The sequence below is a fragment of the Loxodonta africana genome, chromosome 15 (assembly GCF_030014295.1).
Source record: "Loxodonta africana isolate mLoxAfr1 chromosome 15, mLoxAfr1.hap2, whole genome shotgun sequence".
Taxonomy (NCBI): Eukaryota; Metazoa; Chordata; class Mammalia; order Proboscidea; family Elephantidae; genus Loxodonta; species Loxodonta africana.
Genome location: NC_087356.1, coordinates 78351454 through 78378472, shown reverse-complemented (window position 1 = coordinate 78378472; position 27019 = coordinate 78351454). Strand labels below are relative to the sequence as shown.

General features: G+C 55.5%; 1 protein-coding gene across 7 annotated transcripts in view; it reads right to left on the bottom strand.

The window, feature by feature from the left end:
- The window catches only part of BCL9L (BCL9 like), a 30435-nt gene extending 4401 nt beyond the window's left edge, over positions 1-26034 (bottom strand). For 2 of the 7 annotated variants that reach the window (XM_064268974.1, XM_064268978.1), the window contains exons 1-6: positions 9980-10303; positions 9036-9137; positions 7429-7814; positions 6562-6681; positions 294-504; positions 33-117 (exon numbers count right to left, since the gene is read on the bottom strand). In XM_064268974.1, the coding sequence (XP_064125044.1) occupies positions 33-117; positions 294-504; positions 6562-6681; positions 7429-7814; positions 9036-9137; positions 9980-10179 (1104 nt within the window). In that variant the 5' untranslated portion in view covers positions 10180-10303. Of the gene's footprint in view, positions 1-32; positions 118-293; positions 505-6561; positions 6682-7428; positions 7815-9035; positions 9138-9317; positions 9432-9979; positions 10304-17975; positions 18035-24321 lie in introns of those variants that run through there. The other 5 variants (XM_064268975.1, XM_064268979.1, XM_064268976.1 and 2 more) reach the window with 5 other exon arrangements.
- Positions 26035-27019: the final 985 nt, after the last annotated feature.

The following is a 27019-nucleotide window of genomic DNA, read 5'->3' as shown; positions in this document are numbered from 1 at the left end:
TGCTAGGGCACCAGACCAGACAGCTCACTCACCTGGTCAAGCTTGGCCCGGGGCACATTCTGCTGGTGGTAAGCGAGGATAGAGTCCGCCCGGCCCTGGAGCACCGCCTCTGCGGCCCTGCACCAAACAGTTGGGGCACACAGCTCAGAGAGGTGGGCAGGAGGGAGCCCTGCCTCACTCAACCCTGTCCCCTGCATGCGCCCCAGGAGAGGGGTTGTGCTCACTCCTGGACCCCTGGAGGAGCCTAAAGGCTGGGGAGACGGGAGCAGACTTGGCCTCCCTGAGGCACTTACGTGTTGGCCAGGTGCGTGGTGAAGACATACACGAACTGTGAAGGCGGTTTTCCAGGGACACCCCCACCCCCGCCCCCAGGGGCATCGGGCCGAAGTCCTGGCGGGGGGCCGTGAGGGGGGCCTGGTGCGCTGCTCTCACTGAGGGGAAGTTGGGGGGCTTGGCTGGGACCCAGCTGTGGGGCCGCCATGGCTGGGTCTGCTACATTACAATCTGCATGAAAAGAGAGGAGAGAGCAAGGTGGTAAGCAGCCAGATTCAGAAAGAACCAGCTGGGAGCCCTCGCCCCATCCCTCTGAAGGGGTACCCACTGTTTGTTAGCTGATGTTCTCAGGCTCAACTGTAGCCACATCTTGTGTTTTTATCAGTCTAACTTCCACACTTACTTGCCCTAGACTAGCCTTTTTTTTTTTAGTTCTCTAAGTTTTATTTATTTTGTTGTTGTTGTTAATACACAGAGCAAAATATACACCAATTCAGCGGTTTCTACAGGTACAATTTTGTGACACTGATGACATTCTTTGAGTTGTACAACCCTTCTCATCCTCCTTTTCTGAGTTGTTCCTCCTCCATTAACATAAACTCACTGCCCCCTGAGATTCCTATCTAATCTGTTCAGTTGCTGTTGTCAGTTTGATCCCATATAATTCTTAAAAAAGCATAATGCCCAAGGCAGACCTTTTTTACTAGTTAAGCTAAACTATTGCTCAGTTTTAAGATGACTTCGGGGGATATTTTTGGTTTACGGTTTAAAGATTATCTCAAGGCAATAGTTTCAGGAGTTCATCCAGCCTCCATGGCTCCAGAAATTCTGGAGTTCACAAGAATTTCAAATTCTGTTCTGCATTTTCCCCTTTTGATCAGGGTTCTTCTATGGACTCTTTGATCAAAATGTTCAGTAATGGTAGCCGGGCACCATCCAGTTCTTCTGGTCTCATGGCAGAGGAGGCAGTTGTACATGGGAGCAATTAGCTACACATTGCATATCTTCCTCTGATTCCTGACTCTCTGTCTTCCTTTGTTGTTCCAGGTGAATAGCGACCAATTGTTGTGCCTTGGATGGCCGGCCTCAGACTGGACTTTGACTAGTGTCTTAGTTAGTGCTGCTATAACAGAAATACTGCAAGTGAATGGCTTTAACAAAGAGAAATTTATTCTCTCACAGTCTAGGCGGCTAGAAGTCCAAATTCCAGGTGCCAGCTCCAGGGGAAGGCTTTCTCTCTCTGTTGGCTCTGAGGGAAGGTCCTTACGATCAATCCTCCTCTGGACTAGAAGCTTCTCAGGACAGGAACCCCAAGTCCAAAGGATGCAATCTGCTCCCAGCACTGCTTTCTTGGTGGCATGAGGTTCCCTTGTCTCTCTGCTTGCTTCTTTTATATCCCAAAAGAGATTGACTTAAGACACAACCTAATCTTGTATACCAAGTCTTCCCTCATTAACATCATAGAAGTAGGATTTACAACACACAGGAAAATCATAACAGAAGACAAGATGGTGGACAATCACACAATACTGAGAATCACAGCCTAGCCAAGTTGACACACATTTTTGGGGGACACGATTCAATCCATAACATTTCACCCTTTGGCCCCCCCAAAATTCATGTTCTTGCCATCATATCATAGCAAAAGTCTTAATTCAACTTCAAGTTCAAAACCCAAAAATTCCTCTTCATCTGTGAAATCTAGAATACAAGTTATTTGCTTCCAAAGTACAATTGTAGAACAGGCACAAACTAGAAATTTCCATTACAAATGAGAGGAATTGGAGGGAAAGAAGGGATAACAGGTACCAAGTAAGTTTGCAGAACACATCATATTAGCTCTCAAGGCTTGAAAATAATCCTCTGCTCTCTGAGATCATTTAGACAATGGCCCTGCCCTCCAAACTATAGGTATTGGCCACTCTCTCCAGATTTTGTATGGAGGCCCCTTGGTCCTGGGCTTGAGCTCCACCTTCCAGGCCTACTGGAACAGCAACTTCGCTCCCTCGAATCTGGGTGGCCCCATTCTCCTAGTCCATCTGAGTGGTGACTCCACCCTTTGAGACCCCAGAGGTCCTGGCCCTACCCTTTGAGACTGAAGCAGCTCTGCTTCCTGTGTTCCTCGTTTCTTCAGCCTCTGCTTCCTGGTTCCTTGACCTTCAGCCCCTCAGGCCTGGTTGCCCACCTCTGCCCTGCTGAGGCGAGTATTCCAAACCTCTGCAGGTCCACCAATAAGTACCTAGGGGTACCCCACTCTGCCAGTTAACTTCGGCCAGAAGGCACTCAACTCTCGCTCTGTAGGTGGATAAGCCTAGCTCACCGATAAGTTCTTGAAAGCACCCAACTCTGCCAGGAAGCCTCCTGCCAAAGGCACTCTCCCCTCTCGCTCTGTGGGTCAGCTCCAGTGTTGTCTCATGCTGGTCTCCTGGTTCTGCTGCTGCCATTTTTCTGCTGCTATTTCTTGCCGTCTGCGCCATCTCCAGTTTAACAGCTCTCTTCACTTCCGAGTTCTCACCAGAACTGTCTTTGACATCCATGATTCCACCAACAGTCTAGGCTTTATTAGGTCCTTTAAAACTCATCCAGCCTCTATCCATTCAGTTTCAAAACCGCTTCCACATTTTAGGTATCTGTTAGAGCAGCACCCCACTCTCTCGGTACCAAATTCTGTCTTAATTATCTAGTGCTGCTATAACAGAAATACCACAAGTGGATAGCTTTAACAAAGAGAAATTTATTCTCTCACAGTCTAAGAGGCTAGAAGTCTGAATTCAGGGTGCTGGCTCCAGGAAAAGGCTCTCTCTCTCTGTCAGCTCTGAGGGAAGGTCCTTGTCATCAATCTTCCCCTCGACTAGGAGCTTCTCAGTGCAGGAGCCCCAGGTCCAAAAGATGCACTCTGCTCCCAATGCTGCTTTCTTGGTGGCATGAGGTTCCCCTGTCTCTCTGCTTCCTTCTCTCTTTTATATCTCAAAAGAGACTGACTTAAGACACAACCTAATCTTGTAGATTGAGTCTGCCTCATTAACATCATAGAGATAGGGTCTACAACACACAAGATAATTGCATCAGATGACAAAATGGTGGACAATCATACAATACTGGGAATCATGGCCTAGCAAAGTTGTTACACATTTTGGGAGGACATAATTCAATCCATAACTACCAGGATGGAAATAGTGATGATCATGTCTGTCAGTTTGCCATATTGTGGTGACTTGCATGTTGCTATGATGCCAGAAGCTATGCCACCAGTGTTTCAAATACTAGTAGTGTCACCCATGGTAGACAGATTTCAGCGAACCTTCCAGACTAAGACAGATTAGAAAGAAAGGCCTGGAGATCTATTCCAAAAATTAATCAGAGAAAACCCTATGCATCAGAACAGAACACTCTCCAATACAATGCTAGAAGATGAGCCCCCTAGGTTGGAAGGCAATCAGAATACATAGTGGCCGCAATACTCAAGCATACCAGAGATCATGAAGATGGCACAGGACTGGGCAATATTGTAGATGGGGTCACCATGAGTCAAAGCCAACTTGATGGCAGCTAACAACAACAACACGTGGAAAAGAGGGAAAGGGACAACATGGCCCTTAGTAGTAGGCTCCCATGTGCTTAGAACACTACTGGGTACTTACATGGGTGATTTCATCTAATCAACACATCCCTGGGAAGAACAATCATAAACTCCACTTCACAGAGAAGGAAACTGAGACTCAAAGGGCTAAAGTGCCTCACCCGAGGTTATACAGCTAGTTAGTAAGGTGTCAGAATGTGAGCCCACGTGAAGACTCCAGAGCCCTGCCGAGTCTTAGACCTCATGCCCCAGTCTGTGTATGTGAGTGAACTTACACTCTCCAGTGACCAAGGTGAGGGGACAAGGAAGAGGTTGTACAAACTGAACATTCACATGAGGAATGGCTTTTAATTCTAGCCTCACTACTTACTTACTTTGTGGCCTATAACTAAGACGCCTCACCCTCTGAGCCTCAGTTTCTTCGTCTATAAAATGGAAACCCTACCCTACTCCCCGCACAGGAGCAGATCAAAGAAACATATCCTTACAGCAAGTTCAGAGCTATGTCACAAACTACAAAATCATTTGGAAAACTGAGAGTTAGAAAAGGCTGCCATACTGGGTTCAGTCCCAGGGTAGACCGGTCAGCCTCGGCACCATGAAAAATTTTGTCCCATGGCTACAAACTTTATTCTAAGTCCTTGCCTAGAAAATACTACTCAATGGGTCTAGCTGAACGGACAGACCCATTCCCATGCCAGGAAAAACAAGTCCAAGTGCCAAGCCTGAGGACAGTAACGGCACTTTCAGTTAAGATAAAATAATGAACTGCCAGAAGTTGCCTCCCTTAAGCCAGGGCAGTGGCCACCTTCCCACAGGCCCAACATTAGGCTCCCTTCCTTGGATTAACCTCTGACAGTCCCATCCCACAGAGGCCCTGCCTCGTTCTGCACCCTGTCTCTCCAATCTTATACCAGGGAACAAACAGGGCCAAAAGTTCAAGGAAACTTGAGAGCAGACCTCACTCTGTGAAGGGGTGCCCTGAAGGACTAGGATCCTAGGTACAACTTAGAGGGGGCCAGGGGAGGCAGGTTTGATTTCAATAAGGAGCTTTCTAGTACAACAACAACAATGGAGTCCCTGGGTAGTGTAAACAGTTATCACACTTGGCTGCTAACCAAAAGGCTGGAGGTTCAAGTCTACCCTGAGGTGCCTCAGAAAAAAGGCCTGGTGATCTACCTCTGAAAAATCAGCCATTGAAAACCCTATGGAGCACAATCCTACTCTGATATATATGGGGTTGCCATGAGTCGGAATGAATTCAACAGCAACTGCTTTTCTTTTTTTTTATTGTGGTGAAAATACACACAAGAAAAGACACCAATTCAACAGACTCTACAGGCAGCTGCTTTTTAATAACAAGAAAAGCAAACACTGTTCTACCATGTTATCTCTCTTGACTCGTTTGATCCTCATCCCAACCCCATGAGATAATTGTTATTTTTATAGATGAGGAAACTGAGGCCCTCTCCCAAATGTACGCAAAGTGGAGGAGCTGAGATGTAAATGGAGGCAGCCTGACTACAAAGCCTGGGCTTCAACTTCGCATCGCTCTGCCTTTGTATTAAGACTTCAAGAATTTGATGGCAGCACAACCTAAAATAGCAGCCATGGTTGGCTGGGTATTGGGTATTGGGTACGAATGTTAGCAATCTCTTTTTTGTACTTCCCTGTGTCTTCCAATGCTTCTACAATGGTGCATTCAGATATTACAAAATGTGGATTGGGGGAAGTGAGTCTTTCCTGGGAGGAAGTGACCACTCCCATTTACCACCCGAGTGTGAGGGTTCAGATCAGCACATGCCGGGACTGGGCTCAGAGGGCCTCTAATGCCCCAGGTAGCTGCAGAGGCTTTGGTATTTTGATCCTGTGCACCACCTCTATAGACGTGGTCCATCAATTACTTATCCACTCATTCCACCAAAGTTTGCTTAGTCTGTTTCCTCCTCCTAAGGGCATGATAATAACACCTACCTCACAGGGACTAAATAAGACAAAATAGCCAGCATACTTTTTTCTTCCTTCTCTCTATGGTCCCTGACCTCAAGAAGTTCATAACTCAACATCTTCTGGCTAGTTTCATATGCATCAGGGGCTTCCCAAGGACAGGGGCTGTGCCTGCTTCTCCCCCATCATTTGAGGAAGCTCCAAATACACAGTTCGTCAATAAATGAGGCATCTATCCACACCCACTCCTCATCGCCCTGCTAGTGCACCCCAAGCACTGGTCAGGAGTCAATTACAGGTTAGTGAAGAGTGCCAAAGACCCAGCCAAGTGTCAGCTGTAACCCAGGCTTTGCAAAACGGAGCACAGCGTTGCAAAACAGAGCAACTGTCCGGCTCCCAGATGTTGGTCTCGCCGCCTTCCCTCCACTGACCAGTAGGTGGCAGCACAGGCCAGGAATTCACGGGTAGAGGCTTGATGGTGTGGCCGGGAAAGGGGGCACCTGAGGTTCACACCACCTTACCTCGGTCCCTAGGAAGAGGGGGCCACTAAGTGCCTGGAAGCCTATCTCAGAGGGAAGGACGGTGTCTGAGAAGTGGGATGGGAAAGAAGGCACCCAGGCTCTGGATCCCTGCTACTCCTCTCCCAGCCTCAGCCCTCTCAAGCCCTAGGTGAGAAGAGGGAGGCTCCCTCAGGGCAGCTCTCCCCCCCACCTGCCTGGCGCCACTATCAGCCAATCATCCTGGCACAGATGGGCACTCACTGTGGGTGGCCCCAATGGGCTTGTCATCCTCCTCGCTGTCGGGTCCTGAGCACCATTCGTCCCCGCTGTATGGCTGCTTCCGCTCCAGCACGCAGCGCCGCTTACTCCGAGGTGCCACCTCTGCTCAAGCAGGACAGAAGACAGACAGGTGAAGAGGGAGTGCCCAGGGGCTCTGCCCTCCCTTGCCCAGGGTACTGGGCACCAGCCTGGGATGTTCCTCCCAGGCCCATTCCCCAAGATGCCCCACCCCAGAGGGCACTGCCCGGGCCATGGTGGGCACCCTGCCAGCCCCCGGCCCCCACCACACCACCATTTGTTTCTGATTTCACTCTGCAGCCCCGGCTGCCTGTCTCCCCTCCCCCCCACCCAGCACCAAGCACAGCATAATCCCCAACCACAACTGGTTCTAATTAGGGCTGGGGGGGGAGGGGGAAGCCGCTGCTACTCTTCCAAGGCCCAGTGCCTGCTCCCAAATGGCTCCTACCAGCCCAGGATACCAGGAGGCTCCCGGGAGGTGTGTGGGTCTGCTCCTCACCCCCACACTTCCCTCTCCCCCTCTAGAGGTTCTGGTGGCAAAGCACTAGGGGACAGGAACAAGGAATCCCTCTGCTGGAGGCTCCACCCTGGGTGGCCCCTCCATGGGCAGCACCTAAGGCCAGAAAGCTCTGTCCTGGTCAACCTCAACCCTGACAGAATGGCCAGGTTTCAAGCTGGTCAGTGTGATGGGGATAAGAGAAAGCTGCCCCTGCATAAATGCCGGAAAGGCGCAGATGAGGCTTAGGCACCAGGCAGAGGATGGTCTCCAGGCAAGTTGGAGCCTTGAACTGTAGAAGACGCTGGAGCCTCAGGGATCAGGAAATGGAATACCTTTGGCCTCTGATTCCAGGGATGGGGTCCCAGCCTCTCGCTGCTCTCCAGAGTCCACAGACACGCTCCGCTCCCTCTTCACTTTGCCCTTGAGCGAGCTGAAAGGGGGAACCCCTGCCTGGGGGTTCTTCAGACTTGAATTGCTGGGTGAGATCTGGGTGGCCTTGGCCCCATGGTTCCCCGCCCCCACACCCTTCGTGCCCAGGTTGCAGGTGGGTCCTTGGTTCACATTCTGGTGCTGGGATTGGGCCCCGCCATTCCCTGTCTTGCCATGATTGGTCAATTTATTTTCTGGGTGCATTGGCTTGGCTGGGGCAGAGGGGCAGTGGCCGCGGGGGGACAGCGGCGGGCTCCCTGGAGCTTCTCTTCTCCTGGGGTGGGGTAACCTGGGAGAAGGTGGGAGAGATGTGAAAATGTTAATCTTGCCAGGGGCTAGGCACCCCTGGATTTCAATCCTGCCTCCCCTAATGGTGTGGGAGCTGACCACCAACTATTCCCTATCTCCTTCCACAGCCCCTCAGAGGCCAATGCCCGTCTCTGCCTTGGGGAGTGGAAATTGGGCAACCTGTGTACGTGCATGCATGTGCCTGCACACACACACACACAGTTCAAATGAAAACCAGGGCCCTGAGTTGGCAGAATCTCTCCCCCACACCCAATGTCCATCAGACCGCAAGCTTCCATGGCAACCCCTCTCCACTAGCACCTGACCAATACTTAAGCATCCTCTCTTCTAGGGTTTGCTGTCTCCAAGCTTCTCCCAAGGTCCCAAACCTCAACTCATTCCCATATGTCTCAAAACCAGCAGGGAAGCACCATGGGACCTGAGGGTCACAGCTCATGCCCCAGCCCCATTCCCCTAGGGAGGTAGAGTGGTGCCCACTCTTCCAGACAGTTCCCAGAGCGGGAGGGGGGGGCCTCAGAGGGTAGGGGCCAGCAGGCACAGTGGCAGGCTGGCACAGGAGGAAAGGGGGAGGGGAGTGGTGAGCCCAGCGCACTGGAGTGCAGCTTGAAGCCAAGGGTTCCTGCAGCCTAGGCTGCGGGCCCTTTAAGCTCCAGCCTGCTCCCCCCCACCTCCCCCTCCCCGGAGACCTATTAATAGCTGCTGGAAAGATCACATCACGGGAGAGGATATTTATCCCCCCTCATTCCACACCAGCTCAGATTTATTTCAGCTCTGCTGTCCTGCTGCTGCCGCCTGGCCCTGTCTGCCGGCTTGTCTTGGGGAGGAGGAGGGAGGCAGGCCCTGTCCCCCAGGCCAGCTCCCACCTCCAGCTAGGCTGGGGCTAGAGAGCGCCATTGGCCCCAACAGTGGGGTGGGCAGGGGCCTGCTCAAACCACTTTAACAGGGGACGACCTAGAAGCAGCAGGTGTAGCTGGTTGCCAGTCTCCTCTGCCCCCTGGGCCCAGACACTAGGGCTGGCTGCGAGCACCTGCCTCCGGGCAGGCCCTCCCATTCTGACCCCATCTAGCCCACCTGAGGCCTGGAAGCCAAGGGCCCAGAGGGGCTCCCTCTCCAAGCCAGCACAGCTCAGCTCCACCACCACTGGGCCCTTCCCTTCCCCGCACTCCACACACACAGCCCGCCCTCCACAACACCCACACACCTTGTCTTGTTAGCCAGGATCCTCATGGCTCCCACACACAGTGGGGCTACGGCCCCTGTGTGTGCCCAGGGCCCAGCCAGGTACTCGGTACTGGAGCACGGACTGCAGCAACAAGCCCCAAAGAGAAAACTTGTAACTTGGGGAGGGGGTGCAGGCAAGGGAGGGGAGGAAGGAGGACCCAACAGCCCTGGGACAGGGGAGCTGGATGTGGTAGTGCGGGACTGGAAAGGGAGACCTACTAGGTAGGGTCTCCATCCAAGAGCCAGCCCTCCCACACCTTACCCTCAGGGAGCTTGCAGTCTCTAGCAGAATTCATAGGAGAAAAGGTGCCCGCGGGGGGCGGCAGTGTGGTACGCTCTGGCCCCCGGGGACTCCCGCTCCCTGGCGCGCCCCTCACCACGGGTGGGGAACCCCTCACGCCCCGCCCCAAGCGCGGCGCCCTGCCCCGGGGCACCCCAGGCGTTGAGGGGGCCGGGGGTGGGGGCACTGCCCCGCCCCCAGCTCGAGGCCTAGCCCGTGCCCATCCTAGCAGGCCCGGGCGGGCAGCGAGAGGCCTGGCGAGGCCTGGCGGGGCCCCGGGGCTGCAGCTGGGCTCTTCTGGAGACCAGTAACGCTGGCTCAGATTCCTCCCCGACCGCAAGAATGCAGGAGCCTCCCCTCCCCCCGCCCTGCACCCCCCCCCGCCCCCTTCGGCAGAGCGAGCGAGAGAGCCAGCGAGCCAGCGAGCGAGCAGCGGGAGACTGACAGGACTGCAGTGGCATTCTCTGGGCCCCACGCGCGCCGCACACACGAGCGCGCGCATGGACGGACACACAGACAGGTCCCGGGAGCGGCCCGCAGCTGGGCGCGCTGCGGCGGGGCCGAGAGGCGGCCTCGCCCTGGGCACAGCAAGGCAGAGGCTCAGATCCCGACCAACACGCAAACTCTGACTCACACACACTCACAGTCGCAGCTCACACGTGGACAGGGAGACAAAGACACGCACGGAGCTCAGGAAACTAGACGCACTAGTGCTCTCCCTCCAAGCACTCAGGTTCTCCGGAGGGCGAGGGAAGCCCTGGCCAAAGCAGAAGCGACTGAAACAGCCTGGGGCACGCGCGGACAGGGCGGAGGCCAGAAGCCAGAGGGAGAGCTCGGGACTCATTTAACAGATGAAAAGACTGAGCCCCAGCAGCAAGTGAGCCCTAGAAAGCTGAGCCTGGTAGTCACAAAGAAACACAGGGCCATAGATACACCAACAAACAGACTTCTACAAACACAGAAGCATCACCCACCCGCCCCCTGCCCCGCCCCCCACCCCCACCAGCAGATCCCAGTTAAGAGCGGGGAAGGGAGGAGTCTGGGTTGGGTGGCTTTGTCCTGGTGGCAGGCCCAGCCTGAAGCTGGGTGCACAGCCCTGCTGCTCCCAGCAAAGCTGCTGGAGGCTAGACTTGGACCTCCCTGGTGAGGAGACCCAACAGACACCCTGTGGGAGTCTAACCCTAACTTAACCCCAGGGGGCACTTTAGCATTCCCTGTTAGGCTCTGTCTCTGGGGAGGAAGGAGCCTCTGGGAAAGGTTCCAAAGTCCAGGGCTTGGCTGGGAAGCAGTCTGCCTGCCCCATCTCCTGCACCACAGCCTGCCTCTGAGCTGGAAGGGCCTCCAGAAAGAGCTGAGCAGGGGTTGCTAAAGGGGGCATCTGGGTTTAGGAGCAGGCCTGTGGCTGACGTGTGTCTCAGGCTTTGTGTTTACAGTGCCTTCACATTCACTGGCTCAAAACGACCCCAAGACATGTTATTATCTCCATTTCACAGTGAGGAAACTGAGGTCTGGGAAAAGGAAGTGACTCGCCCCTGCTCCCATGACCAGTAAGTGGCAGTGCTAGGACCCCCAGTCTAGGGCTTTCCCCCTACATGGCAGCGTCACCTTGGAGCCAGGACTGCTCATCTGAGCCTACACCAGACATGTGGGCTACCAACATTCCAGCCACCCCACCATGCCCAGCTCCCACAGGCAGAGAGACAGAGCAAGGGCCACCCACCACCTCATATGTTTACAAGCTCAAAAATTGGGGACCTTTAATAATTTTGGTAGGGGCTGTTAGAAAATTAGCTCTTCCCAGTGGCCCCAGTCAGGTCAAGGCTCCTCCCCTCTAGGACTCCACCCCCTCACCCCCACCCAGCCGCAGGGCAAGCTGAGTCAAGCAGGGATGAGTCAGGACTTTCCCAGTTCAGCCCCTACTCCCCCACCCCTCCAAAAGCCAGCCTAGCTCTCAGAGACCCTCCTCCTCTACACATGCCCTGTCCCTGAAGAGACCTGGACGGCCTCAGGAATGGAAGGCAGGAGGGCTGATTTCCTGGTGGGGCAGTTTTTAAACAAGCCATGAGTGAAGGTGGCTTCCCAGGACCAGGCCAGGAGCCTCTGAGATGGGCCAGAGGAAAGGGACCAGCTCTGGGAACACAGCACTGTAGCTCCCTCATAGGGGGTGGGGTGGGAGGGGTGCCCAGTGCTCACAAACAGGGAGCAGGTGCGAGTCACCTGAGTGAAAGACCAGGAGCATACCCAAGAGAACGGTGCCCCTGGAGGGGAAGCGGCTGAGGCAAAGAGCCTGAGATCACCTGCCCTCAGTGTAACTGGGGGAGTCCCTGGGTGGTGCAAATGATTAATACATGCTGGGCCACTAACCAAAAGTTTGGAGGTTCAAGTTCACCCAGAGGTGCCTCAGAAGAAAGGCCTGGCAATCTACTGAAAAATCAGCCATTGAAAGCCCTGTGGAGCACAGTTCACAGTTCTATTCTGACACACATGGGGTTGCCATGTGTTGGAATCAACTCAATGGCAGCTGGTAGTGGTGTACCTGAGGGAGCAACAGCCTAAGGGTTAAAGTAGGCCTGACCCCTGGGTGGGAGGGAGACAAGGAATGGTTCAATGCCCAGTGACATACCAACTCTACTCAGCACAGAACTGCCACAGGCATGGCAGGTATTCACACACCCAGTGGCAACCTTCTATTTCCAGGTGCCCCCACACTGGGGGCCTCTGCTTGGTCCGCTAGTCGGTCCACCAGCCTCATTGCCCAGCTCACAGCCACCACAAAGAGGTGGTGAGGAAATAGTTTGGAGGATCTATGCTCCCACCTGTAGTGAGGAGACACCTCTAGAGAAGAAATGGGCTGCTAGGACCCCCTGTGATAGGTGGACAGACAGGACACTGCTGGGAGCAATAGGGGTGGGATCCTTGGCCTCTGACTCAGACAGATACAGCCCCAAGTCCCACATCCCCTATTTCCTGGGTGTGAGGACTCCTTGGCCCCCAAAAGCTCCCCTTTACCACCCAGGTCACTTCCTCTTCCTGAGGTTGTGACTAAGATAGATGGGGAGGTCAAAGATCCATAGCCCAGCAGGAAACCTCCTCCAGGACCAAGGTACTGCTCTGGGACCCTCTATGTGGGGACTTCCAGGCCCAGAGGGGCCTTCCCCTTGCTGTAGTTCCTAGCAGCTCTCCCCACTTCCCCCCAGTGCCTACAAGGGAGACCATGCAAATCAGCCATTTTTGCCTGGGAGTTTCCAGCCCTGCCCCACCTGCAGTCTTCCGGTAACATCAGGCAACCCCAGCCCTGTAGGACCATGGAAACTCCTGGCCCCAGACCTTTCTTGTCTGAGATCTTTGAAAAGGGTGCTTCTGGGGGATTCTACCCTTCTAGAGCTTGAAGGAACAAGTGGCATTGCCTGGGCAGGCCTGAGGTCACCTCACTTCTCTTGACTCCTTCAGCCAGTGCCAGGGTACCCAGGCCTCAGGAAGCAGTCTTGTCCTGGCAGAGGGGTACCTCTAAAGGCTGCTCCCCAATCCCTGGCTGCTCCCTCCCACAGGTGGAGGGGGGAGGAGGAGTGGGGGGCACAAGGAAACAAGACAGGGCAGGAAGCCCAGGCAGGCAGGCGGCGCGGGCACTCTGGGCCAGGCACAAACAGCCAACACAGGAAACCACAGCCCACCCCCGCCCACCCCACCCACCCACCCAAGGCTCTGGGAGAGGGGAGTGCCAAAAGCCTGGTACCCCAATAGGGGCAAGGAGCAGGGGTTAGTCCAGGGCAAGGGAGGAGCCAGAAGCCTTCCAGTCCCCTCTTTGCCCGAGACCCCACCTGGGGAGGGGGAGAGGAAGCCAGGCTGGCAGGGATGGTGCTGCCGCTTTAAATCCACCGAAATCCTGAGCTAGGCCCAACCCAGCTCTAGTTTCACAGGAAGGAAAGGCGCTCAGGAGCCAGTAGGGCAGGCGGTGGTGGCTGGAATTAGCCCCACCGGCACAAATATATCTGGTCTCCGCCCCGCCACCCCACTGGCACTTCCTGCCCCTTGGCACCTGCACCAGGGTGGGGGTGGAAGAGGGTCTAGGTGCTGTTCCCTATGCTGTGGGAGACCCAGTCTCAGAAGGTACCCAGTTGCTGGGTACACGTGGGTAGAAGGTGACTTTCCAAGCTTGGAGTCCCAAGCAGAAAGAAGAGGGATGGGCAGTGGGGTAGGGGCAGCTCCCTGTGGGCCCTCACCTGGCCTCTGTCCTCCAAGGGGTTAATCTGGCCCCTGTTTTGGGGGATGGGGGTGACCGAGGAACCTCCTCTAAACTGCCTGGCTGCTGGGAACAATGGGGCCATTGTGGGAGGAGTGGAGTGCGGGCAGACTGCTGGCAGAGCCAGTGTACCGCGGGGCGGGACCTCACCCAACGCCTGCCACTGCTGGCTCTCTCCCCCAGGTACTGCCAGAGGCAGAGCCATCCTCCCAGCCCCCTCCCCCGCAGGCCTGGCCCAAACTCTTGGCAACAGCAGCGCCTGGAGGGCCCTTGCACTGCCCACGTTGACATGCAGACTGCCATGACCCTACAGGAAGCAGGGGCATGTGGGCCAGGACAGGGTGCCGTGGGGGTGGGGGAGATGAGACAGGATGTATGCCTGTGATCCTCCCGCAGGGAAGACAGGAAGGCCAAATGGGGTTTCTGGTGTCGGTCCTGGCACCCTCAGGCAAGAAGGGCTTAGGGGATTGTGAGAGCAGTGACAGGCAGGGTCCCTGCTTCCAGGCCTCCTTCCCCACACCCATTTCATCAACCTGTACCCTGAGGAGGTCTGGTGCCCCTGGCAGCCTCACCCTCTGGGATTGGGACACTGGCAGGTGGGCAGGGTGGCGCAGTGGAATGAGAACAGGTTTGCAGGCAGCCAGAGTGCCAACATACCCTGCCCCTTCTGAGCTAAGGAACCTTGTCCATCCCTTCATCCCTCTAAGCCTCAGTTTCCCCACTGGCAAAACGATAATTTTATAGTGTGAGATAGTATTCATGAAAGTATCTTACAGAATGCCTAAGACATACCCAGCCCTCAACAAATCACCTCTGGTCCTCAAGTTCCCTTCATTATCTCCTGCCATGGCGCCCAAATATATAGGCATTTGGCAAAAGTTGGCACTGTCTCAATAGTTGCCCTGTGAATATCCGAGTGAATGGGTCCCATGGCCATCATATCAGTGGCACCAAATAAAAAGACTTGGCCTTTCCTCTGGCCCCTCCTCTAGGTATCACTGTGCTCATCTACACACTCAAACTGAGAGCGTGGACCCAGAGTACTCATCCACCTGCTTAGCCACAGGTCTAGCTCAAATCCCCAGCAGGCAAGTGAAGGGGGTCTCCCTACCCTGCCCTGCCTGACTCCTTGACAGTCACCCTGCAGTGTTTGGGCTGGGAGGAAGCTTCAGCCTCCTCTTTTGCCCTGGACCTCCTTCCACAATGAAGGGTCTGAGAGTGATGGAGAGAGAACTGAGCCATGGAGTTCTGCAAAGTAGGGGTCCAGGGGAAAACTTGGTCTGTTCTCAATGAGAGAGGGCTACACCTCTAATGGTGGCTCTACAAGTCCCAAAAGGGTTAACAAGGCCCTAAAAATAACCTGCTCCCAGCAGGACCCGCTGATCGGAACCCTCCAGCCATCTGTTCCCATTTTCTCCTGTTCACATTGGAACATCTGAAACCAGCCCCAGAGCCCCAGCCTTATCCCAAAAATAGCCCCAGCCTGCCCAAGGAACAGGCCCCAGGGGCCGGGCGGAGGCAGCATGGCTGGCCCAGCGCATGGCCTGGCCCAGGCAACTAGGAGCCCTCACTGGTCCCAGAAAGAGGTGGAGAGCAGGGCCAGGCGCTCCTGCCCATTCCTTTTGGTACCAGTCCGGAGAAGGCATCTGCTAGCCAAGTCCAGGCCTCAGACCCAGGAACCCGGGTCTTCCAGCACTTCTGCTGCCTCTTAATTTACTGCATAGATTCAGATACTGACTCCCTAGAAGATCCCAACCACCTGTCTGCATAGCTCCCCTCATTGTGAGGCCCCTCCCCCAGAAGTTTCCTAAATCTCAGTCTCCTCCACCATCCCCATCTCATCCTAGGACCTTTAGGAGCTCTGCCCACCTAGTTTCACTCACCACTCTCCTCTGGCCTGGGGCCCTCAGGGTAAGGCAGAACTTTTTCCAGCACTGCCCACACTTACCCACTGCAGCCCAGGAAGGATTCTGGGGGTCTCCTCTGGACACTGTGGATGCTGATATGACCCCAGCCCCCTCTGGGCTTCAGGATGCCCCTTCCCTGCCCGTCTGTGGCCGGCAGGTACCAGGAGTGCCCGCTTGGTTTCTACACACACGACAGGCCTGGACACTGTCCCTCCACACTCAGGGAAGATGCCCAGGCAGGATACAGGGGATTCAGGGGAGCCTGGGCCCTGAGGCGGGCCTGATAGCTGTCATGCATGTCCAGCTCCACTCGTCTCCCCTGCCGCTTTTCTCCCCAAGGAAGGGCCTGACCCCTAGGCCAGGAGGGAGAGGAGGTGGCCATTTAAGGACCATTTAAGGACGGAATGTCTTGTTCAGGCTGGTGAAAGAACAGAGCAGCAGGGATGGGTGGTGGGAGGGGTGCTGAAGGCTGGTGTGAGCCAACAGCCCCGGGGAGTATCAGAGAGACATGTCCTAAGTTCCCTAGGCCTTTCTCCAGGCCTATAGCTGCTTGGCAAACTTGCAATCAAGACATCAGCGAGCACCAACAGTGGAGAAACTGAGGCAGCAAGCAGGTAGATCTGGAAGGATATAGACCAAAGCCAAAAACCAAACTCATTGCCGTGGAGTCGATTCCGACTCACAGCAACCCTACAGGACAGAGTAGAACTGCCCCATAGAGTTTCCAAGGAGCGGCTGGTGGTTTCAAACTGCTGACCTTTTGGTTAACAGCCATAGCACTTAACCACTGCACCACCGGGGCTCCGTAAGGGTATAGAGAGGGAGATAATTAGACTCCAGGAGTCTGAAGCCTTGCAAAGGCTGTCTCTTCCCCTGCCCCCACAGCCTCTCCTCCCTCATCAGTTCTTCCCCTGTTAAAGCCCCTGGGAGGGTCAAGAGTTCCTGTGAAGAGCTGTGACTAATAATAATGATGGCGATCTCTAACGTTTATTGAGCATTTACTCTGCAACAGGGAAGTTGGCCTAAGCACTTCACATTTATTATCTAATTCAATCCTCAGAAGAGTTCCACAAGTACTTTTATTCTCCCCACTTTACAGATAAGAAAACTGAGGCACAGGGAAGTTAAGTAACTTGCCTAAAGCACACAGTCCAGAGTGAGAAGAGCCAGTGTTTAAAATCCAGACATTCAAGCAATTGGGTTTTTAACATTTCACAATACAGATTCACCATGGTATTGTTCCTCTACGCTGTAAAGAAGGAGTTGGTAGCCAGGCCTCACTGTCTCATTCTACGCCCATTCCCTCTATGCTAGATGTGTGCCAGGCCCTGTGCTAGAGGCCACAGTTCCTCCCCAGGGAAGAGATCAAAGGGAGAGCGCCACTCCCCACCCCCTCAACACAGGCGCCTGGCCTGGCTGGTGCTCTGAGAGCAAAGTTCTTGGGCCTCCCCCAGCCCACCCACCCCAATCTGTTACCTCCTCACCCCTCCTGGTCCCTAATGGACAGTCAGGGGAGGGATCCAGACAGGTTACCATGACAACAGCACAGGGCCCCTGCTAAGAGATGCCAATAGGCTAAAAAGGAGCCTGCTGCCCCTCCTACTGCCCAGGTAGGGGGTCAAAGGTCAAGTGGGACTCATCACTGAAGGGTGGAGTCCAACTCCTGCCCCCACCTGCCCAGCCACACCTATCACTGTCCTCACTTCCTCTACTACCAGAGCTGGAAATAAGACCACTTTGTCCCTGTCCCTGAGGGGCAGTGGCCTCCCTCCAACAGGGAGGATGGGGGATTAGTTGGATCAATTAGAAGCCCCTCGCTCCTGAGGGCAGTCCAGGGGGAGGGCTCCTCCCAGTCCCCAGCTTTCTCCAGCTTTCCCTAGTCAGACCAGAAGCCCACAGGAGTGTTTGTTGTGACTTCAGGGAGTTGTTGCTAACTAAGGAAGGAGGGGAGGAAGGGGAGGAGGGAGATGGCAGGAGAGAAAGATTTTGTGTGTGTGTGTGTGTGTGCGCGCGCGTGCGCGCGCACGCCTGTGTCTAGAGGGCCCAGGCAGAAACCACATTACAGTGGCTGGTAGCCACCCTGGCTTTGACTCAGCCACTTGGGGCCAAACAGCGAGGGGGGCAAGTAGTTGGATGATCAGGAAACGGTACCTAGCCCTTCAGGGTGACTGGGCCAGAGTTGCCTACCTCCCACCCCAGGAAAAGAATCAATCCCAGAGAAGGGCTGGGGCCGTCACTGGCCTGGTGCTTTAACCTTTTCTCTCCTAGCCCCGCCCCCACTCCCTACTGAGCTCTAGGTTGTAGGACTATTTTCCCACTGGGAGCCAAAGGAGGCCGCCCTGGAATCGGGGGGGGGGGGGGGGGGGGGGAGAAGTGGGGGCAGAGAGCCAGGAGGAGAGAGCCCAAAAGACAAAAAGCCAAGCAGGAGGCTAAGCCAGGACAATGCAGCTGGCCTGAGCAGCCAAGGACACACACAGCACACAGACCTCTCACCTCAGGAATCTATGTGGGTCAGGCTCAGGCTCAAGGGTGTGGTCTGGGATGGGGGCTCCCTGTGGAGAGAGGGTCACAGCTATGCCCCTGTTTCCTCCCCTGACCCCAGCCCCATCCCCACCACACACCGCATAAACATGTACACACATATACACAGCTTGCAGCTCCAGGAAGTCTCCAAGCTACTCAAACTACCCCCTCCCCCTCCCCCCACCCACCCCCCAGGACTTCTGTGGATTGGCTGGGAGCCAGGCCCGACCCAGCTGCCCCACCACACTTCTCCCTCCCTATCCTGCAAGCAGGGAAGGAGAAGGGACTTGGAGCTTAGGCCCACAGGGAGACAGGAGGGACAGGACAACTCCCACAGCCTGGCCTGAGGATCTAGCAGGAAGGGATGGATCGGGGTGGTGGAGGACCCCAGCTTTCACCACCAGCCACCCCCCAGGGCTCTCCCCAAGGGAAAGAAGGGCTGTGTGTCCTATGTCCCTGTGTGGTCTCCTTGGCTACACCCCTTGTTCCCTGAAGATGCAAAGTTCTAGGGACTTGGCCTGGTTGGAAGGGCCTTGGGTGAGAGAGTCAGGCTTAGCAGTTAGTAGGAGGGGGCTGGGTGAAGCTCCCACAGGCAGGCGGGAGGGAGGCTGGTGGCTGGGCTCAGTTTGTACTGGGGGTCAAAGGGGAGTTCTTTTCCGAAGAATTCTGGGAGAGAGGCCAACTAGAGCAAGCTGCTAACCACCCCTCCCTCTCTCTCACTGCACTGGAGAGGGGGGGTTTCTCTGCCAACCAGACTTAACCCTCTCCGGCCTGTGCTGCTCCTAGGCCCCAGAGGGGGAGGTTGAGGAGGAAGCCTCCAGCTGGACTCAACTTGCAGTTCTAGGGAGCAAGCACAGGGCATCTGCCAGAATAAGCATGGCTGGTTCCACATGGCCCAGTCTGGCTGCGCCCGGCCCCGCCACCACCTGGGTGACTCTTCTGGCCTCATCTCCTAAAGGTGTCTGCAGTGACGTGTGTGTGCGTGTCTCAGAGATAGAGACTGAGAAACAAACTGAAAATTCCTTGCAAAGGCCCTCCCCCTGCTGGGTCACTGAGCACTGTACCAACCTGCACCTCTACCCCTCCCTTCCTCCCATGTGTCCTGGGACCAGAGGCCATGGGGTGGGGAGTAAAAGGGGCAGTTTATGCCCACCTACTACTGCTGTCTCCATAGGCCCTTGACTTACACACACAGCCCCTGTCTCGAACCCTCGTCTTCCTCATGACTTCCTCACATATGCTTCTAGAGGAAAGCATTCAATTAGAGTCTGAGATCCCAGGAGGGAAAGCTGAGCCATAATGAGCCATCGGGGTTCCAGTGCCTATATCCCATCCCACATAACTCTGCCATTACCACTTTTGCTTTGGGGAAGAAAAAAAAGCCCCAACTGGCAACCTCTCCTCTTACTGAACACTGCGTAACTACAGCGAGAGGGAATGAGATTAAACAGCAAGGACTTCCCACGATCTGAGCAAAGGAACACTCAAGGAAATAGTGGTAGCTGGCCCTACCCCAGAAACCTCACATTTCTGGGCTGGTACATCACCCCCTTAGGATTCCAGGACCCTCCATCTTCCGCTCAGGGTGGAAATATGAATGCCTTCTCTTGTTTTGCTGTTTGCTGGAGAAGCCAACTTTTCTGTACCTTTAATTTGCCTCCAAGCTCCCAGCTATGATATGGCTTAATATACCTTATCCCCAAATCAAGCAAGTGACCCCAGGGGTATGGGTTAACTCCTTTTCCCCAGGGCTTTCCTTTAGAGCATGCCCTGCCCCACCCCACCCCCCATAACAGCCACCAATATGTCATCATGAAAAGAAAAGGGTGGACGGTAGTAAGGGGATCCCTAAGGTACAGTGTCTGTAGGGGAGGAGTGATAGCCCAGGCCTCAGGAGCATTTTATTCAAAAGTTTCCCCTCTCCACCATGCTCTCTCCAAGGATCATGGAACTGCCAGAAGCCTTGGCTCCACTCCAGAAAACCTTCCCATCAAAGGGCAGAGGACTCCATGTCCCAGGGAGATGAGGGGGAGACCTGTGACTACACACCCCAGACATGTTCAGAGGGAGGAGGAGAGAGTCAGGAACAGTGGAGTGCTCACTCCCACGCATAAAGCATAAAGGGACACACCCCCAGGTACACAGGCTCCTCAGAGGTACCCCCAGACACGTGCAACTGAGAGACAGACAGACACAGCTCCCACAGATACACATCCAAGACACCTCCTAAAAAAAAAAAAAAAACTCCCCAAGAACGGCCACTTAAGACCTATGGAGACTCCCAGACATAGAGAGACAGCCTAGGAGCACTCAGGAAACACACCCGACATCCGGTCAGCCACACAGAACTGCTGACAGAAGATACAAACACACCAGGATACATACAAACACACACAAAGTTGGACACTGCAGCCTTGTGCTAGCACACACCCTTACACACACAACTGGTGATGCACAGTGTGAAGTGAGATTAGAGGGCAATGTTCTGCAGCCCTAGAGGGGGGTGGGGGTTGAGGGAGAGTACTCATGGATTTCAAAACAATCCTGGTTTCGAAATGCTGGATTCAGAGTCATTCCCGGCTGAGGCTAGGGGTGGAGGGTAAGGGGGAGGGGAAGACTGACCAGCTCAGGACCACCAGCCCATCGGAGGCTGAGAGGAGCTCGCAGAGGGAGCCCTAGGGAAGGGGGACTAGAAAGAGACACCAAGGTGAGGGGGGCCAGCAGGCCCAGTGCCAAGCAGGGAGGGCCTGCACCGGCTGGGCTGGAGAAGAGGCAAAGGAGAGGCCTCGGCGTTAGCCACTGACAGGCAAAGTAAGAAGACGGGGGAGGATTCCCTCTCCCTCAGGACTGAGAGTAACAGGGAAACCAGCCTGTAGCCCCTCCTCAGCTTTTGGGCATTGGTGACCACCTTCTCCCCTGCAGAGTGGCCCCTGGCTCCCCTTCCCCACTGGCTAGCAGAGCTGACGGGTGAGTCACACACAGTCCACCAAGGTGAGCCGCAGGCGACGGGGCCAGAGGGGGTGGGGGGACAGCAAGGGCCTGCAGGGGTCAGGATCTTCAATGAGACCCACGACCCACGGTTCCCCACACTCAGGGCAGCGTGGGGGTACCCTGAGGGAGACTGAGGCTGTGCAGCATATCCCCACACCCAGGAAGTCACCCCTCCCACAGCAGCCAGAATGCCCTTGCAGCCCCTCCCCCCAACCTCCAGGGAAAGCCGGCAGAGCTCTCGGAGGGAGGGGAGGGACGGGAGGGACCGGAGCGACGGGAGGGACGGGAGGGACGGGAGGTCAGGCCAGGCTGGGGGTGGGGCTCTGGAGGCCTGGCCTGGCACAGGGCAGAGGAAATTCCAGGCTGTATGTAACTCCAGGCTGCGTTCAGGGCTGCCCATTTAAATGACAAGCACCTCAGCAGCGCTCATGCTTTCTTCATCTAGCCCCTCAGCTCCTAGCCCCTGGCTACTCAGCCCTCCACCTGGCCCCAGCCCTGGCACAGGTGGTTAGAGGATGGGACCTGTAGGAACTTAGCACCCGCTGGATGAGCCCCTCAGCCCCAGCAAGAGTCCCCCCATCCCCAGCCCCATCCTGGCCCCTCAGGCCAATCAGAGTTTCCTTTCCTCAAACTCCTGGGGGCAGCCCCCATAATGTGGCTATGGGTGGGCAGCTGTCAGGGCTGGCAGGCAGGGGCACAGATGCCAAGCTAGAGCAGCCAGGCGCACAACAGGTTGAGCCAGTCCCTGAACAGCCAGCCCCACCCCAGGGAAAGCGAGCCTGGCAGAGGCTTCCTGCCTGCGGCACCCAGCCTGTACCTGCTTGGCTCCCACGGCTGCCCACTTTCCCACGGTGCCACCCCCCTTCAGCCCCCTCCCCCCAGGTCAGCACCCAGGCAGTACCCAGGGCTCCTGGCACAAGGAACGGAGGGATGCCATTTCGCTGTGACTCCCGGGTGCCTAGGTGCCCTGCCATCAACAACCAGGAAGCTCCAGGAGAGTAAGGTACAGCATCAGCGCCATAAGAACTGCAAAGTGCCCAGCACCTCCTTGCAGGCTTCTTTCCATCTTGGGAAGCCTGGACACTCAGACACCCTGGCTCCTCGGAGCTATCCCAGGGTCCTGGGACAGAACTTCAGCCTGTGGCGCCAGAGGCAGTGTGGAGGGTGCCCCCAGCTCCTCGTCTTAGGAGGACTAGCTGTAGGGCTGAGTAATTGGTGGCTCCCTCTACTCCTGCCAGAGCTGCTACAGCCTGCAACCTTGGGCCTTTCCTCCCACCTACTCCTGGGCTCAGCTCCATCTAACCACTGCCCCCACAGCAGGTAGTCCCCCTTTGCACAGCATCTCCTTTAATCTAAAGCAGGTGCCAGGCATTCCAGCCCTTGCTGAGTTGACACTGCCACCTGCTAGACTTCTGCCCAGAAGTCTACTGCCCTGCCCAGTCATGGAAGTTGAGCCCCCAGCCCAGGGGGCTTAACCTAGATACCCGGAGGTGAGAGGCAGGAACTAGCCAAACGGAGTCATAGGTGCCCAACAAAGATTCAATAAGCAAGATCACTAGGTCCAAAATTACTACCATTGTGCTAGCCCCAGATTTCCATGGGCCACTGATCTTTCTAGAAGAAGACCCTGTAATCTCCTCCCTCTACCTCCAGTAATTAGTGACTGACTCATTCAGTCTCTATATGGACCTCCAGAATCCATCTCTAACCAGGGGGCCACTGCTACCCCAAGACAAGAGTAACTCTGGATCCAAAAATATAGATATCCTACCCCTCACCAGCACCCCTCCCAATGTTAACCCTTGTCCCTCCCCAGTTAAGGACAATACGGGTAAGCAGAACCCCTAGGGGGAGTTGGCCAGAGGGCTGGCCTTCCAGGGCTGGTTCTCCAAGGACAAGGAGCCAGATCACCTGGAGGAGGCAGAGCCTTCCTTCCTGGCACCAGACTTCCTGTCTCACTCACTGCCCCTCAGCCACTCTCACCCTGTCCTGAGGCTTCCCCCAGTCTCCGTGCCCTCACCACCCCTAGCAGGCAACTAGGAGGGAGCTGATACCACCAAGAGAGGCCCTGAGCATGCTCTTCCCCTGGGGCCATGAAATCGTGATCCTGACCCAGAGAAGGCAGCCAAAAGAGCCAAGCAATTCTTCCTGGAAGAAGTGGCTGCTCCTTGAAGAGTCTGAGGAGTGGGGGGATAACAAGTGGAGTGGAAGCCCACCCACCCTGGAGGTCTCATTCACAGGCATGAGTAGCATTAGAGCAGATACATTGCAAAGATAGCTTTCCTAGGTAAAACAAGATAACCAAGGCTAGGAGAGAGGGCAGGAGATCAAGCGGGGCTCAGTTACATGCCCCAGCCTACCTCTCCCACAGCAACAGTAGAGGCCCCCCAAAGACACAGATACAGACACATACCCCAAACAGCAGACAGAAGGAGGAGGGAGGAAGGGGTGTCAGAAGAACCCGGAAGGAAGGAAGCTGGACAGACAGACAGAAGCTCATCCTGGTTTCACTGCTCCAGAGAGACACCCTCCAGACTCCCAGACTGTGAGGGACACTCTCCTTAATTCCCAAGAAGGAGAAAAGGAGGGTAGACCTGGTGTCTCTTGAAACCAAATTCCAGTAGTCCCAGGAGAAGATACACCTCAGTCAAGCAAGAAGCCCTAGCTGCACTTCTCCCCCCAAACCCCACATTTATCTCCCAGGAGCCTTCAGAGCAAGGCAGTGGCCACCTCCCCATAGCAGTGCAGGGCCACCTTGAAGGGACTGTGGATGAGCCCCACCCCCAGCCATGCCCACATCACTAAGAATCCTTGGCAGGAGAGACTCCTCCAGTCACAGCCCTTGCTTGCTGGCAGTGCCTGGGGGCAGAGGGTGACCTCCCCCCAGGTCTCTCCAATACTAACCCATCTCCCTCTGGAGCCTCTCCTCAGCCAGGGGAAGAGTGCTAGGGTGTTGAGACCCAAGGGGTTGGTGAGCCTGGGAGGGGGACTACAATTCCCAGAAACCCCCAGGGCAAGGTTCGCAGCTCCAGCTGGCCCAAGGCCGGCCTTGTTCTCTGCACTAGGGCAGCAGGGTCCCCTGGCTGCCCCTAGGCCCTTCCCCCTGTGCTCTGGGGTTGCCAACTGGATTGGGAGGTTAAGAGTGGCCTCCACTGGCCCTGGGGTTGTCCCCCACCCTCTAACAGCCTAGCGGTGCGTGCCAGAGGGCAAGAGACAATCAGGCTGTTCCTCCCCCCCCCCCATTCCCAATTCAAACTGGATCTCCCTCCTTTCCCCTCTGCTAGCTTGGCATGGCTTTCACCCTCACCTCCAGCCCACCCCTCACCTCGCGCGGGTCGGGGGTCCTCACGCCAGGCCGGAGCTGGACGCCATGACCAGGTCAGGGTCGGTGGATGGATTGGGGTCCTCCTGCTCCCCAGTTGGAGGTGCGGAGGAGGGCGGGCAGGCGGTGGTCTTTTGATCCTGGGCGCCTTGATCTCAATACCAGCCTGGCCCGGGAGAGGGTATCCGGGGATCGCTGGGCGCCTGGGTTCCTGCCTCCCAACCGGGGAGCATGGTTGTGGGCGCCGGGCAGCGGCGGGGCAGCGCGCACACCCGCCCGGCCAGGGGCTGGGGTCTCGGCCCCAAACCTTACGGCTTCGGCTCCAGCTCCTCCTCCCTTCCTTCCTTCCTTCCTTCCGTCCTTCCTTCCTTCCTTCCTTCCTTCCTTCCTTCCTTCCTTCCTTCCTTCCTTCCTTCCTTCCTTCGCCTCCTCCTTTCACTTTCCCCGAGGCCCGCGGGAACGGCGGGCGCTGGGCGGGGAGGGAGCTGTCTGGGCGCTTATTGTTGGTCGGACGCCGAGGGTCCCGGTCGCAGACCCCGGGCGGCGCAGCGCCAGGGGACCCAGGCGTGCGGGCGTCCGGCCGGCTGGCTCCGGGCGGCGGCGGTGGAGCAGCGGCCCCGGGTCTGGGGCATGTCCGGCCACTCGCTCCGCCGTGCGCCGCCGCCTCCCCCAGTTCCCTCGCGCTGCCGGAGCCTAGCTCGCCCCTCCACTCGGCTCCTCTCCCCAGCCTGAATAAGCATCGGGGCTCTCTGGCTGCCTCCTTCTGCCTTCATACCAGAGCCCGGAGAGGCCCCTGTCAAAATAAGAGCTCCCCCATCTCGCTCGCCTCGTCGCCCAACCCGGCTCCCCCAGCCTCCCAGTGGTCTGACTCGGTAAGGCGCCCGATCGGCTAGCGGGAGGCAGGTTGGCCCGGGGGTGGGGAGAGGGGTTCTTTTTCTGCCTTCTCTCCTCCCCATTCCTGAGGGCTGGGGAGGGGACGCGCCAACAACATCCCAGGCTGGGGAGAGATCTGACAGATTTACCCTACTACCTGCACGACTGGGAAGAGAGTAAGTTACCCAGATTCCCCGTCTCCCCACCAACCCCAAACAAGCACACACAGAGCACTGGGTCCCCTCTTCGTTGTACCCCATCCACATTCATTATGCACTGAGCATCTCTTTATTTATCTGTCTCTCCTAGGAGATCAGGAGGTCCTTGAGGACACGGACTGAATTTTTTCAGCTCAGTCCTCAGCAAGGCAAAGTGGATGCTAACAAAACAAAATGTTTGTGGAAGTGAAACCTTTGTCTTCTCAAAAGAACTCTCTCCTAACCTCAAGTAGTTCACACACACACACACCCCAAAGACCCTATAGGAGGGTAAATGCAATGAAAAAAAAAAGTTATTTCAGTGTTCACCACAAACCTGCACAGGTGAGGAAACTGAGGCTCACATTTGTAAAGTGACTCAGTCGGAGTTAGGTAGCTAGAAAGATGTAAATCCAGGACTAGAATTAGCATCTCCTAATCCCTGGATAAGTACTTCCCCTCTATCCTACTGCCCCCACCCACCCAAATTAAACCCACAATAATTAATACCAAAATATAATACTAAATTGATACCAACAAGTGACAAGTTTTGACTGCTTCAGAAAGAAGGACATCAGCACGCTTGTTTGCCCTTGCCACGTGGTTTCTCTGCCCTCTTCTCACAGGTCTACCCCTCACTGGCCTCCTCCTCTTCTGACCACCTATGACGTCCATCCCACCCAACTGAGGACTTCATTATGTTTTATGTTGTTTCTTCCGTATGTACGTCTGGTTTCTCTAAAAGATTCTCAAGGGCGCTTAGCATGTCTTCTATGTCTCTATATATTATAGTAGGGCTTCAGTAAATCCTGACTTGATGGAGTGATGGTGCCAGCAGCTGGGCACTGGGCAAAGTTATTAGCCCCACCTGGGGAGACACAGGTGTGGGGGGGACAAGCCCTGAGAGAAGATAACGTAATAGCCCCTGTATGTGCCTAATACATCACAGTTTACAAGGCATTTTCATACACATTATCTCTCATAATTTCATGATTTGATTGGATCAAAAAATCAACCAAAACGTCTTAAGGGCCTAATGCTATGCCAAGCACACTGTTAAGAGCAGAATCATCACAGTCCTATGAGGTACGCATTATCCCCATTTGATAAAAAGAAAATTGAAGCCCAGAGAGGCTGAGCTCTGATGTGAAAGATCCCAGCACCTAAGATAGACCCACCAGAGAAGTAGAGTCTAATTTCCTCTCTCCTCACCAGCGTTTTGCCGGTAAAATACGGGTCACAAGGCTGAAGCACACAATTCCCTGTTCATACAGGTCCAGAAAACAATGTTTGTAGGGGTGAAGTGACGCTGTGTTGCAAGGGGTCTATTATGTGTATGGTAGATAGTAAATTCAAGAGTGTTCAGCGTGTCCTGTGCAGCAGCCATTTGGTGCGTTCCTCGGGGTGGGGCTGTGACTCATTCCCCCAACGTAGGTTCCAGGTTGGGATGCGAGCTGAGCTCCGGGCAGCCACGAGTTCTGGGTGGAACCCTGGAGTGAGCGAGTATGAGAGGAGCGGAGGCAGGCGAGTCTCCTCATTGCTGGAATCGAGCGGCTCCCTCTACTGGCGAACTAGGGGAACCACCATGTGTTTCCGTGTATCCGCGTATCTGTGTGTCAGTGTGTCAGGAG